This window comes from Phoca vitulina, unplaced genomic scaffold, assembly GCF_004348235.1.
Source record: "Phoca vitulina isolate PV1807 unplaced genomic scaffold, GSC_HSeal_1.0 scaffold34, whole genome shotgun sequence".
Classification (NCBI taxonomy): Eukaryota; Metazoa; Chordata; class Mammalia; order Carnivora; family Phocidae; genus Phoca; species Phoca vitulina.
In genome coordinates this window covers 6,638,105-6,651,805 of record NW_022589737.1, presented here as the reverse complement: position 1 = coordinate 6,651,805, position 13,701 = coordinate 6,638,105, and the positions used below count along the sequence as shown (strand labels likewise).

Here is a 13,701-nt window from a genome sequence, read left to right as displayed (position 1 = left end):
CATCAGAATCCAAAAATAATCTCAGTGGATTTAAATAAAGGACCCAAGGTGCAGTAAAATTTCAAATACTTGGAAGAAATATTTAAAGAAAATTAACCATAAACCAGAATAAGAGAGGTCTTACATAATAGCATTTTTGTCAGAGGAATGAGTACAACATCAATATGAGCCAATAGTGTGGTATCTCTGAAAACAAACAAACAAACAAAAAACAGAAAAGAATACAATAATAAAGTGAACCTATGTAACTATAAAGTCCAAAATGCGGTAGGTAATAGTCCATGCCCAACTTTAGCAATCAAACTACATCTGGGAGAATTTGTCTGGTAATGCATTTTAGTGGTTCAAACTGGAGTATGTTCAGAAGATAAGGATCAGTATGATTAATGGTCTAAAAGTTATGCCATATGATAATCATAAGAAGGAACTAAGAATGTCAAGATAAGTAGGGTTCATGATAGCCATCTTTTAGAAAGAGGATCACATAATATTTCATATATTCCTTATATTTTTGAGCAGCTCTAATTGGCAGAAGTTAGAAAGAGGCAAATTTTTGTTCAACATAGATTCATTAGGATTATATTCATCTGTGAGTAATAGAAACCTAATTAAATAAGATTTTTTTTCTCATAAGTGATAGTGAGTATGTGAACATGTATTCTAGTGCTGGTACAACTGCTATGTCCTCCTGAACCCAAGGTCCTTTAATTAGATTAAGCCATATGAAATTGCCTATACTCAACTATTTTTGATTTACCAAAACAGCGGAGTCCATTTGGTTCAACCTAAAAGCTTCCTTCCTTGCCATTCTTTTTTTTTTTTTAATTCGCTTCCATACCCAGTGTGTAGGCCAGTGCAGGGCTTGAACTCACAACCCTGAGATCAAGACCTGAGCTGAGATCAAGAGTTGGATGCTTAACCAACTGAACCACCACGTGCCCTTTTGCCGTTGATATGTATTGTTTGTCCTCCTGTTTCCAAGCTGTTTCCTGGATCTCCAGGTAGTATGCCATCCTCTTAGTCAAGAGGAATCAGCAATGATAAGGTTTAAAAAGTGCAGGCTTCCTGAGTGTAATCTTCAAAACTCCAAGTAAACTTATGCTTACATTCCATTAACCTGAACTGCATTACATGACCATACTCAGCTATAAGGGAATTTTGGTGGTGAATATTTTAAATGGGCACATTGCTGCCCTGAACAAGTTTAGAGCACTGTTTATACAGAGAAAGGATAATAATTGATTTTGAGGTGATATCGAAAGTGCTTACCAGAATAGTGTTTTCTCACAGAGTTTATCAACTATGGAAAGGGATGCTAATATCATTTATTCTTCATTGTATCTGCACAATAGAATCATCTATAGTTATTTCAAAGTAGAAGGGACTCTGCCCTATACTGACCTATTCAATGAGAATTTTTGTGAGTCATGCCTGGGCATCTGCTTATAACAATCTCCACAGGTGATTTTGAAAGGCAGCCAGAACTGGGGACCACAACGCAGGTGGTTAGTGTCTGCTCACTGGGAGTCTCTGGAATTGTTGGGCAGAAATTGGTGAACATCATTCAGATGGGATTGTTGCCTTAGGGGGGAGACTGAGAAAATTCTATGATATCTCACAACTCTAGGAGTCTGTGAAAAAGCTTTTTTATTTGATGATTAAATTATTTTGGCCTTGACAAGGCTTCAGCAGTGCAAGAAAGTAATGAAAAAAAAAATGGTGACAAGGCATTTAGATCCTTCTATTAAGAAGTGTTAGGGGGAAAGGAAGGAGAAATGCAGAACAATTAATTAATTCTTATTTGTTTTCAAAATTAGCAAAATGGTTTATCCAACTGCAGATGTCTATGCATCACCAGTTGCATTGAGAAAAAAGCTGTCAATTAACCTTTTCCATGTCTGAGCCAAGTTTCTTCTTGGGTGTTTAGGAGGAGAGTCAAATGCCCTAGTGGACAACTTTGTGAAAGAAAGAAAAAGTAGATCTGAAGAAGAAGTAGATCTGAAGATAAGAAACACCTGACCACTTCATCTTCTCCAACTAAATATAATCCATCCAGTCACTTCCCTCTTTTCTTAGATCCAAACTTCCCTTGTCTGTCTCACTCCTCCTGATGCCAGTGTAGGTTCAGATAGCCACCCCGTCCTCCACTCATCTGACCTATTGACCACTAGAGTCAATATTTTCTGCTCTTGAATAAGTTTAGTCATAAATATTGAGCTCATCCACCACTACCTATGTGCCTACAACATATGTTTTATGACTGATTATCACCAGGAGGGATTGCTAAAATATAGGATCACAGATTCAGAGTCCCAGAAAGATCTTGTCAGAAAGAAGGTATCAATTGAGTCTGATAAGATAACTTCAGAAAGGGTAAGTTCTGAGACCAGTTGTTGTGCACATAGTAAAACACCAGAAGCATAGGATAAGGAAGGGTTGAATTGACAACAGTTCACCGTAAGTTGACAGGGTCATATGGCTTCTAAAAATCCCTAAGGGGATCTCATACCATTTTCCCTCTGTCTCTCCCTCTCTCTGTCCTTTCTTTCCAGCCATAAATTCTGAGTATTGAATTTATGCCAGGGGTTGTGTGAGGTGCCTTAGGAATGTAAAGATACATAAGGCAGTCCCTGACCTCTAGGAGCTCAGAGTCCGGTAAGGGAAGATAGACATGTGAGCACATAACTACACTGTGTGTGATGGATGTTAAGAATAGAGGTAAGTACAAGAGAAATGGAGGCATAAAGGATGAAATGAGAGACTTCAGAGGGATGCTGAGCCTGGAATTTCTTCTTGAATTATAACAAGTGTTTTTGAGGTAGACGAGAACAGCGCTCAGCAGAGGGAGCAATGTGCACACATGCTGTGAGGATGAGACCTCAAGCAGTCCATGGAACAGTAGTGCAAAGGATTAGGAGAAGCTGGCAAACCCAGGCCAGACCCACAGGGTTTCCAATACCTTTCTAAAGAGCTGAGACTTCATCCCCTTTGGATTTGGAACCAGGAGGTGTCATATTCTATAATATTTTGGGCTACTCAGAGCCCAATGGGAGAAGGAGACCTAGAGCAAATGGTCAGAATATATAAGAACACAGATTCTCCTTCTCCTTTGTCTTCCTTGTCTTCCTCCTCTTCCTGTCTTCCTGAAATCCAATGGTCAGGTACAATAGACTATCTGGAGAGATGCATGTTCCCCCTTATTGGAGATAGAAGCTAGGGGACTACTGCAGCTGCGCTGTTGAGGTATCAGAGCTCAAGGAAAGGGACTAAAATAAGTCATCTTGAAAGTTCCTCTGGGCTTGAGCTGGTTGTGACTCTGGGGCTGGCTGACACAGCAGTGTGAGCACTCTGGGGAGCCCTCAATGTGAGTACTTCCTGAGTTAACCAGAGATTGCCCTGGGCACAAATTTGCATGGTAGCTCTGTTCCCCATGTGCCTCCTATCCTGTGTATCCCATCAAAACAGACCAAGTTTTCACCCCTGCATGCACTGCAGGAACTGACCTGGCTTGGGGAGTGGAAGCAGCGTCACTTCTGCCTAACACATTAGCTGCAAAATTGCCACTGAGGTTCTCAGCACTGAGCCTTTGCTGCCCATGAGAAGGAGAGCAATGGAAGCAACACTGTTGGCTAACTGACTCTTGGGGACGAGAAGTGGAGCCTGAGCAGAAGAGAAACATGCGAATCTTCACACTAAGGAATGGAGCTTCTTCCAAGGCTCACCATCGCTTAGCACTCTCTAAATCCAGCACTAACACATTCTTCCTTGACCCACATTCAAGTGGCTCCTGAATTTCTCTTATAAGATGGATCATTTAAGAATCCTTATCATTCCTGATGGCCTATACCTAAAATGTTGTTAATCCTTTTCCCCCATTCTAAGGATGCCTTATAAAGAAATACATGCATAAATGGGTATGTGATGTAGTAGATATCATACAGCATGTAGCGTTTGCATGCACGCACACCATTCATACATTCTGACTTTGGTCATCTGTCTGTAACTGTCTATATTCTTAGCCTCCTGCAAGCAGAAACTGCTTCTGAATACTTTCTTTTAGCATCACTATCTTTCAAGTGCTGTACTCAAAAAGACTATTTGCAGAATTACAAAATGTTTAACTTGAAATGAAACTTCAAAATTATTTTAGTCAGACTTCTTTATTTTAGAGATGTGGAAACTGAGGTTCATATAGAGGAGATGCCTTATCCAAGATCATAGAACACTTTGATGACTTTAGACATACAATTTTTAAGCCTGACCACATATTAGAACCTCTTACAGAGCCTGAATAAGATTGGTGATGAAATTCTGATTTTTTTGGTCTGGGATAAGGTTCAGTCATTGGTATTTTTATAAAGCTTCTCAGGCAATCTGATACACCAAGTTTGAGAACCACTGATTTAGGGAATGAAAATATTGCAAATAAACACACATTGCACCTACCCCCTGAGGACTTTTCAGGCTCTGAGATGGGGTCAGGAGATGTTGAATTGCTGTAGGCTGCTTGACCTGGAAGAGTTGGGATCCATGACAAAGCAGTTAATCTGTTCTCCTATATGAGAAAAGCTAAGAACAATCATCACCACCACTATGGGAATGCAGATAGAAGCAGCCAGGTAAGCAATCATCCTAGAGCATTCAGGAGATGGCTAGTACACAGTGTGAGCCTAAGAGAAGCTATATTCCCTCTTGTACATACGACTGAAAACACAAGTTGATGGATTAGAAGAAGGCATGTGCCCCAACTGTGGTATATGACAAGAGGAGAACAAATAAATCATGATGCATTTTTATTATTCCAGGAACCCTAAGTTAGGTGTGATGAGTGGGTAGCAAATAAAAGCGTTCTCAGAAGGGAGATTATCTTAGATCTGCCCTGAGGAATGAATCCCTCACACAGGTCCCCTGCACATATTTGCCTCATCCAGACTAGCTGCCAGAGGCAAATCCTTCCCTGGTCTTATATAAGTGTCTCCCCACCCGGCTCCCCTTACCTTCTTTGGCCCTCTAGTTCTGTGCAGAAGGCAGGGCAAAAAGGAGGTGGGTAAGCTACCAGACAGGGTGGCATCGTGCCAAGAATCAGCTAATAACTTGAATGACAAAAGACAATTGTCACAAAACCAACTAACTTACACCAGCTTTCATCATCCACATACTAACTGAGGGCACATCAAACATGCATGAGCCCCTTCTTGGCAGGAGACAGCAGGGAGAAGCAAAGGCAGCACCTCTTATGTGTTATTAACATATAACTGGAGTCTTGCACCCTCTCCCAGTGCTCTCTAGGGAAAACAAGGATCAAGGGTTAGTTGCTTTCTTGCCACCCACCATCATTTCCATGAGAACCCAGAAGCTGTGTCATTCACTCTTTCCCCTTGCTTCTGGCACTCCTTTTGGTGCTTCTGAATGCTTAAAAAGGATGGCAAACCAAGTCAAATCTTGGAAATTCTACTCTGTCTTTGGTCTCATCCTTTAGTTTGTTTTAGTCACTAATATATTTCTTCCCACCACCTATAACTATACACGGAACATAATAGGCACTCAATAAACCCTTGCTGGGTGACCGAACCAATAAACACATACACAGCTACAGTCTGTGTTGGGTTCGAGTTTGGTGGCACCACCAAGATAAGGCAAAGTCAGCACCTCCAGAGAGTTAATCTGAATGAGGCACTGAAGCCCAAACCAGCCCAGTTCTTTGAACAGCCTTTTACAACTGTGAAGGCAATACTCTCAGAGAAGAAAAAAAAAAATCAAATTTAGTAACCTAAGATGTCCTTAGTAACAGTGCTAAAGAATGTGTTTTCCAATATTTGATTTCTTAGCTTGACAGTCTCTCTTGAAATATTCTCTTCTCAGCACCGAAAATGTGAATCTTTGTTGGTTTGTTTTGCAGTTTGCAAATGACTTACAGAGTTCTTCTGGCAGGGTTTCTGTTTTTCTTCTTGCAAATAAACAAAAGGCCATCTCTCTAATATGACTTAAGTGGGGGAGTATCTGTGATCTGTCATGGTTTTGGAAGGAGGAGAAAAGGAGAAGAGGACAGGAGAGGGAAGTAGAAAGGAAAATGAGGAAAACTGGAACTGGCAGGGTATAGAAGCTGAGTGAAACGTGGGCAAGTGGCAAAGGTAAATCGGATATGGAAAATTAGAATGGCAGAGATATCAAAGAGCTGAGGACTCTGTAATCAATCAACGGGGCCCCAGGTACCCTTGCTGGGGACGGCTGAACTTGCCCACAAGTTCGTGGGTCTCCCCTTCCCCCTGCTGCGGCCCTATCATCTGGCTCCTTGTGAACTGGGAAGACAGACTTTCCCTCCTTCTCCTGGGCAAGCCTGCATGAAGCAGAGCAACCCCTGCCAGCATGACCTAGATCTGTCAACTGATCAATTATTGTTCCCGTAGAGGAGAAGGAAGAACTAAAGGAGGAAAGAAAAAGGGAAATGGAGAAAAAGAGGAAAGGGGGAGAGAGGGCAGAAAGAGGGAGGGAGGGTGGGAGGGGGAGAGACAGAAGGAGAGGGAAGATGGAGGAACACACAGATCTTTTAAGTTTAAGCAGGTGATAACACGAGCAGGCTTTATCCAGAAGGTTGCATAAATAAATACAGAAATACAGAAAATAAAATAGAAAGCTCTCAGAGGGTGGCGCCTGGGTGGCTCAGTCGTTAAGCGTCTGCCTTCGGCTCAGGTCATGATCCCAGAGTCCTGGGATCGAGCCCCGCATCGGGCTCCCTGCTCTGCGGGAAGCCTGCTTCTCCCTCTCCCACTCCCCCTGCTTATGTTCCCTCTCTCGCTGTGTATCTCTCTCTGTCAAATAAATAAACAAAATCTTTAAAAAAAAAAAAAAGAAAGCTCTCAGAGATTATTGACCAAAATCACAGTCAAAGCGGAGGATTGAGTCCTCTTTTTCCCCACTTTTTCTAATCCAGACTAGAACTGTTTTTACCCTCTAAAACTCCCAGCTCTGGCTTTCTTACCCAATCCTCTTCCTTTCTGCCATCTATTCACCCCTCCAGCCAGCACTGCACCTCCACGCAGAACTCTCCTTTTACAAATGGATGGGAGGCAGGCCTCCTTCATGTTCCTTCCAAAGCCCCTCTGCCCTTCCCCAATGCACTTGCGAGTGGAATGGAATGGAAACATCCACCACCAAGGGAGGAAGTCTACAATGATGCCACCAGACCCCATCTGACCCGTATACCATCGATTACTTTATTTTTGCGTGTTTTCATCTTTTATGTTTAATTTGTTTTATTGAATTTCAAATGACTACAGACATAAAGTAAACATTTAACAAGCCAATAGAGCAGAAAGGAAGTAAACTGCATAAATACAACCAGTCTCAGCATGGAGTTCCACTTAGCACCACATGTTTGGAGTGTTACAAGCATTAATGAGTCCTTACAACACCCAGGGGAGTTGCTCCCCAGCCTGGCAGGCAGGTGGGGAGACAGGCTCACAGAGGGAAAGATTTTCCCCTACAGAAAACATAGGCAACTTTGAGCTCAGATGTACCTGCCCCCCACTGAGCCTTGCACAGGCCACCAGAACTGGATTGAAACCTGGAAGGCACGCTCATGAGAGTGTTTGAAGAGTCTGTAGGGCTTCTGCTGAGGTCAGATATAAAGCAAAGTTTGTTTGCATCTTTGGCATTCTGGTTGGTAGCAAGCATGAACTCCAAACCAAAAAAACCTGGAACAGAGCCAGCTCCCAGACGTGATGATCCCACCCAAAGTGTGTTCATCATGAGTAGACAGGCATGAAAAGATGCTGCGGATCTTTTCAGCATGTGTCTCCTGTACGTGCCGGAAGCATGTGGCTCGTATTGATTTAGAAATGTCATCCGTTCTTAGGATATGAAGAGGGATCACCGCATCCCAATGGATAAACTGTGGCCGAAGGCCAAAGGTTTGTTGGGGCATCTGTGACCAGTAGGCGGTCCCAGCCTAGGTCACTATAACTCTAGGCAGTCAGAATGCAGGCACGCCAAAAATAGAACCCAGACATTCCAGAACGGAGCACCTGAGAAGGGAAGCAGGAGAGACCATCTCTTCAAGGACACAGTTGAGCACCTCTAATACCAGCATTATGGGAGAGGCTTACTGAGAAACAACAAAAGTCAGGGGCTAGGCGTCCAGCTCATAAGAAGGCACTATTGGGCTTATATTCGGCTTTAAAAGTGCCACAAAGGAAGAACCAGCACCAGGACGAGGCTTTGCACCGGCTCACTAAAGCTGCAATCCCAAGAATGGTCTTTATGCAGCAAAGCCTGCTGGTCAGTGCTGGGACTCTCCAGGCACCCTTGATCAAATGCTCAGAAGACCATCACTGAATATGAAGGATGAAGGTGAGCTGCGTTTGTTGCGCTGTGCACGGCTTGCCTCTAACTTGCCCCAAGTTGGTAGCAGCAAGCATGTCAGCCAGGGTTTACTTTATGAGGCTCCTCTGTCTCTTTGCCCTGCCTTTTTTTTTGGGGGGGGGATCATGCTTGCAAGTGCTCACAATGCTCACATCAGGCTCAGGGTCCCATCATCCCACACTGATTTTTCACTCTGCCAGTAAACATGGTTGTGGCCTCATCTGCCTCCCTCACATCCCTGAAGCATCTCCCAACTCAGGCTAATCCTGGCACCCAAACGTTTCCTGTGAATGGCAGGAAGTTGGCCGGTCTGCCCAGCGGAACAGTGTCCATGTTGTTGGCGCCGAGTGAAGGAGAGCATGAACTTAGCCCCACGGTCCTTTTCCTTCTGCTCTGCCTGTTTGTGTCTCAAGTGGGCAGATATAAGTTGATGTGGGACGTGAGGAGATGAGAAAATTTGAAAGGTAAGACAGGAATCTAGCCAAGCTCATTGGAAGGTGTTAAAGGGAGCATTAATTCTTCGAAGGAGAAATGGTTGGGTTTCTAGAAAGTGAAAGGCTGCAGCACTACCAGCCATTCCTTTCAAAGCCTCTCAGTGGCAGAAGGTGGGCGGTGTGCTGAAAAGGACAGCCGCCTAATCCAGCTTCCCCGGCTCCTGCTCCCAGGAAAGAGGAGCTGCTAGTTAATCAACCCTGATGTGTCTTAGGGCTGGAGCCCCAGGGCGCTAATCACGCCCTCTTACCCCCTCCCTCCTGCCTGTCACTAATCAGTGCTGATTCCCTTGGAAATTCCCTCCCCCTCTAAGCTGGATCATGGTTGCTGGTGGGGTTGGGGGGAGGAGAGGGTCAGAAAGGGGTCCATAATCTGCCACTAGCCCTGGACACCTTTTTTAAGAAGGCAAGAAACCCAGGAAGTAGCAGCTCTAGGAAGAGCCAGCTTAAAACAAAAACAGAGAAGAAAAAATTGCCTTGGAATGTGTACTGCATTCTAACTAGCCCCACTGGGTCAAAGCAATAGGGGTGGATTATTGCAGGCAAGACCCGGGCTGCCTCAGTAATTCTGTAAGTTTGATAAGAGATAGCTGGTAGACTCCAGCCTCCTTCGCCTGAGAGAGGAAACAGACATCACCTCTGCCAGTCCAACTGGCATGTGGTGTGGGGGTCTTTGGGGGTTATTCCTCCTTAAAATTGGGCAGCCTGTTTTATTATGACACATTGAAGCCTATTCAGAGCTGGCTCAAGGTGGGTAGCACAAATAAGGCCATTATTCTCCTAAAGAAAGTCAAATTTGGCAGAATGTGAGGAATAGACCTGTCACCTCTAGTCCCACACCAATATAGGAACAAGACCACAAAATCAGATTTCACTGTGGAGAATTTTGTACCGCCACTTTCTACTCATCTATTTAGGGATGATTCAAAGTATGAGCAAATATTATGCTTCCCTGCATTTATTTCTGACGGAAAAAAAAAAATCATGTATGCTAATTTATATGTAAATTCAGTACGGCCCTGGGGCTCCTGGCATGCTGCCAGTAGGGCTGTTGGTGGTGGAAGTTTGGCCATTGTCTCTAATTTGATGTATAGATAGAAGAGACAGGGACCAGAGGACAGATGGAAATTATTGAGGACTTGGGACCTTCCCTTTCCCTTCCTCTGACCCTTCACTCTACCCTCTGTCTATTTGGTTTTCATTTCTGTTGTTCACATCACAGAAGCCTGTCCCTGAACTCAGTTTCCCCACTGCTAGTGTTGGAGCTCTGCTCTTCTCAGGTGAGCCCCTAAGCACCAAGAACAGGCAGGCAGGGGTGCGAACCCTCCTCTGCACACACATGCATACACACGTACATGCGCATCCGCATCATTGCTGCTCCATATTACGTAAGAGGAGTCAGTCGAGGATGCCTCCAAGTTGGCTCCTTTACTCTTACACGCACCAACGCTCCCATGGGAGAGGAGAGAGATACTGAGGCCAGTGCCCCTCTGAGACTGAGCGCAGCAGACGACATCAAGGATATCCCTGCAAAATCCACCGCTGTGAACTTCCTTGTCATCGGACTCCCATCCCTCCAGCACCCCTTGCCTTCCCCCTTGAGCCCCAGCCAAGGGTACACACGCATTTGATTCTTCCCATCCTGGTCCTCTCTGCCCACCTCATGTGGGGGTGTATATGGTAGCCACACTGCAGCCAATGTCAAGGGGACAGAGGCAGCCCCCAAAGCCTACCCTCAGAGAGGGGTCAGCAGGACAAGAGGCGGGGACAGACAAGACCCTGAGCACTCCATACTGCAGTAGAAGAGAATGAGGTGGGTGGAACTCCCCATCCTTTTTCGCCCTGTGAGACCGAACTTTCCTCTGGGAATACAAGGCACAGGGCTGAGCTTCTGCATGGGATCCTGTCTGTGAGCTCTGCTGGACCACCCAGGGAAAGTTTCTCTGCCTGTCTCAATCCTTATGAGTTTAAGCACCCTTGACATAAAAAGGCAAGTCAGACCCTCCAGAGGACGGGTGGGTGAGAGCAAGCAGGTGAGCAGATGATATCGCTGCTGGAACGTCAGAGCTAGGACAGAGCGTGGGGCCACACGGTGCAGCAAATGGACTCAAGGTTGAAGCAGATTCCAAATGCACCCCAACACAGCACAACCAACATCAAAGGGTGCCCTGTGCTAGAGAGCAAGCCAAGCCTCAACTGCCTCCCCAGCACCTTGGCTTCCTGCCGATAAATAAACAGAAAATTAGCATTCGACTCTTCTTGCCTCTCTCCCTTCAACTTGGAAAATCTTTCCCGAATTTCAGAACCCCCTGAGTGTTCCCACTGCCTTTTATCAGCTGGTTATCCTCCCCCGAGCCCGCCGCCCCCACCACAAACACACCCCCAAACACATTAAAAACTAATACAGTTGTCCACCACTGCCACAAATTGATTCATCCCTTCAAGCTAGGTCTCTGACCAGAATCTTACAGGATGCACAGTTACCTGGTTCTTCCTAGCCTGCATTTTTCAGTTGCTCCTTTTAGAAGCTTTGCAAGTTTACTGGCCGATATTTAAAGTTTCCTCTTGTAATTTCTTCCCAGTAACATAAGCAACACATTAGCAACCCCCCTGCCTTCTGAATCTGTAATTTTCCCCTGCTTATTTGTGTGCTCCGTTGTGTATGTGTGCAAGAATGTACATAAAGCCAGGGAGACCAGTACATAGCCACGCACCTAACAGGAACACCAGACACATTTTACTTATGCATATACATTCCCCCATTCCGCTAGCAGCCAGAATCAAATCAATATTCTCACAGCCTGGTAGGGAGAATGAAGTCCCAGCCATGCTGTTTAAACGCTCTCTCCTCCACCTGCAAACCGTGCAGCACAGCCGACTCGGGAAGCCTGCGAATCATATAAAGCACCCTGTACGATTCCTGGGTCTACTGTAGGCAAATCAATAGCAAGCTCTTACCTTGAAAGAGAAACAGAGCAGCCAGCCCCGTGAAGATTGCCCAAGAGATAGAATTGTGCATTTTTGCCTGGATGGTTTTCATGATTTTTTTTCTTCTTCTTTTTCTTCTTTTTTGTCAGGTTCGGTTTTTTCTTTCTTTCTTTCCTGACAGATTGCGTTGCTCTCAAGCTGTTGGAAGGAGATTTAAATCCACTGTTTTGCTGAAGGACACAACAAGAAAGCTGAGGGTGTGAGAGAGTGTGACTTCTCAGTAATTATCTCTACTCATACTCTGGCACTGAGACACATCGTACAATCTGGCCCTGGACAGCCCTCCTACAAGCTGCAATCATTGGTTCTAATCCAAGGATTGACAGAGCTACAACACACACGCGCCGGCACACACACACACACACACACACACACACACACACACTCACTCACTCACTCAGGAATCATTTACTGGGCAAATCAGGCTAGCTGATTAAAGAGACAGGAGCCTGGAGAGATGGGATGATAAATGCCACTTTGCCCCTTCTATATTACTTTCATTTTTTAAACTGACAGTCTCAGAGCCCCAAGCATCAAAAAATCCCTTTCCTTCTGGCGTTCCCTGGCCTCCTGAACTCAGATTCCCTGTGCACTGGAAAAATCCCAGAGCCAGCAACGACTTGCGGGAAATTTTAAAGGGACATTTTCATGCTCAGTGAAACTTGCAAAGATGAGTCAAATTTCATTTGTTGGTACCTATTTTCCTCTCCGATGAAAATATCATTCAGTGACAGTTTTGTTTCTCTCTCTCTCTCTCATCTTTCATCTTTTCCCAATCAACTTCTTACTTAGTTGCTTTGAAAATAACTTTCTATTTTTTTCTGCTGTCACTCCTGTTTCAGAATACCTGTATTACTCCTGTTTTTCATTCACTTCATTTATTTCCTAAAGTCATCCATATGTATACAATACCATGGAAAAGGATGAGGCTTCTGAGATCTTTGGAGAGCTGCAGTCTGAATAAGGAGAACCTTCTTCAAGAGAGAACAAGAAATGAGTTTATTCTCCATGCCTCAGTCAATTTACATCAATTAAAAAGAGTAATATAAGTGCTTGTGGCTTAAACTGCAGCAAAACAGATTGAAGTTAGACATGCTGAAGGACTTTCGGAGTGTGGATTTTGTATGTGGTTATAAAATGTCCTCAGAGAGTTGCAGACATTCATCTCCTTGGGAATGGGTAAGAAGAAAAATCAGACAGAAATAGTCAAATGGCCATAATGACTTCTAGAGGGACTTCTAACTCTAAGGACCAGGAGGTTAATGTCAATTTTTGGTTTGTTCTTATGCGAAGGAAGTTATGGGATGTGAATAAACTTCTGGAACACTCAGCCCCTCAAAGAACCTTTCCTAGTTGATTCTCACAAATACATACCATCACGATGCCTTGATACACATTTTTGAAATATTTCTCCCAAATCTCCACAGCTAATTACTATATTTCTTTGTGACCCCTATAATAATGGTAATGCATATATTCTTGAACTGCATAGAACAAAAATACTTCTTGTCCATTTATATTTAAGGGCATACGGGCAAAATGGGAACTGTTCTGCCATGCTGCACAAGTTTAAGCGGTGCATTCACCCTGCCTTGTGTGTGAAGAGGAACGGTGGTCCCCTGGAGGTGTGCAGCACAGCGATGGCGTGGAAGGAGAGCTGAGGTTTGCTCACACAAACGAAGGACCGTGGGTAGCTCATTTTACCTCTGTGATCCTTGGCCTCTCATTCATAAATTTAGAGAACTGGAATAATTTCTAGGATCTCTCCATTTTAAAGGTGTTTTATGTTAACAGAGTTTTTTTCCCCCTGCCACTATGTTATAATTCACATGTCCATCAAAATGTCCTTGATATTGTGAGC

General features: G+C 44.3%; 1 protein-coding gene across 1 annotated transcript in view; it reads right to left on the bottom strand.

Moving 5' to 3' along the window:
• Positions 1-12,336, bottom strand: part of NTM (neurotrimin) — a 953,201-nt gene extending 940,865 nt beyond the window's left edge. Inside the window, exon 1 of the mRNA XM_032426117.1 lies at positions 11,811-12,336. Coding sequence (XP_032282008.1) covers positions 11,811-11,892 — 82 coding nt within the window. The 5' untranslated portion in view covers positions 11,893-12,336. The remainder of the gene's footprint in view (positions 1-11,810) is intronic.
• Between the last annotated feature and the right edge of the window lie 1,365 nt (positions 12,337-13,701).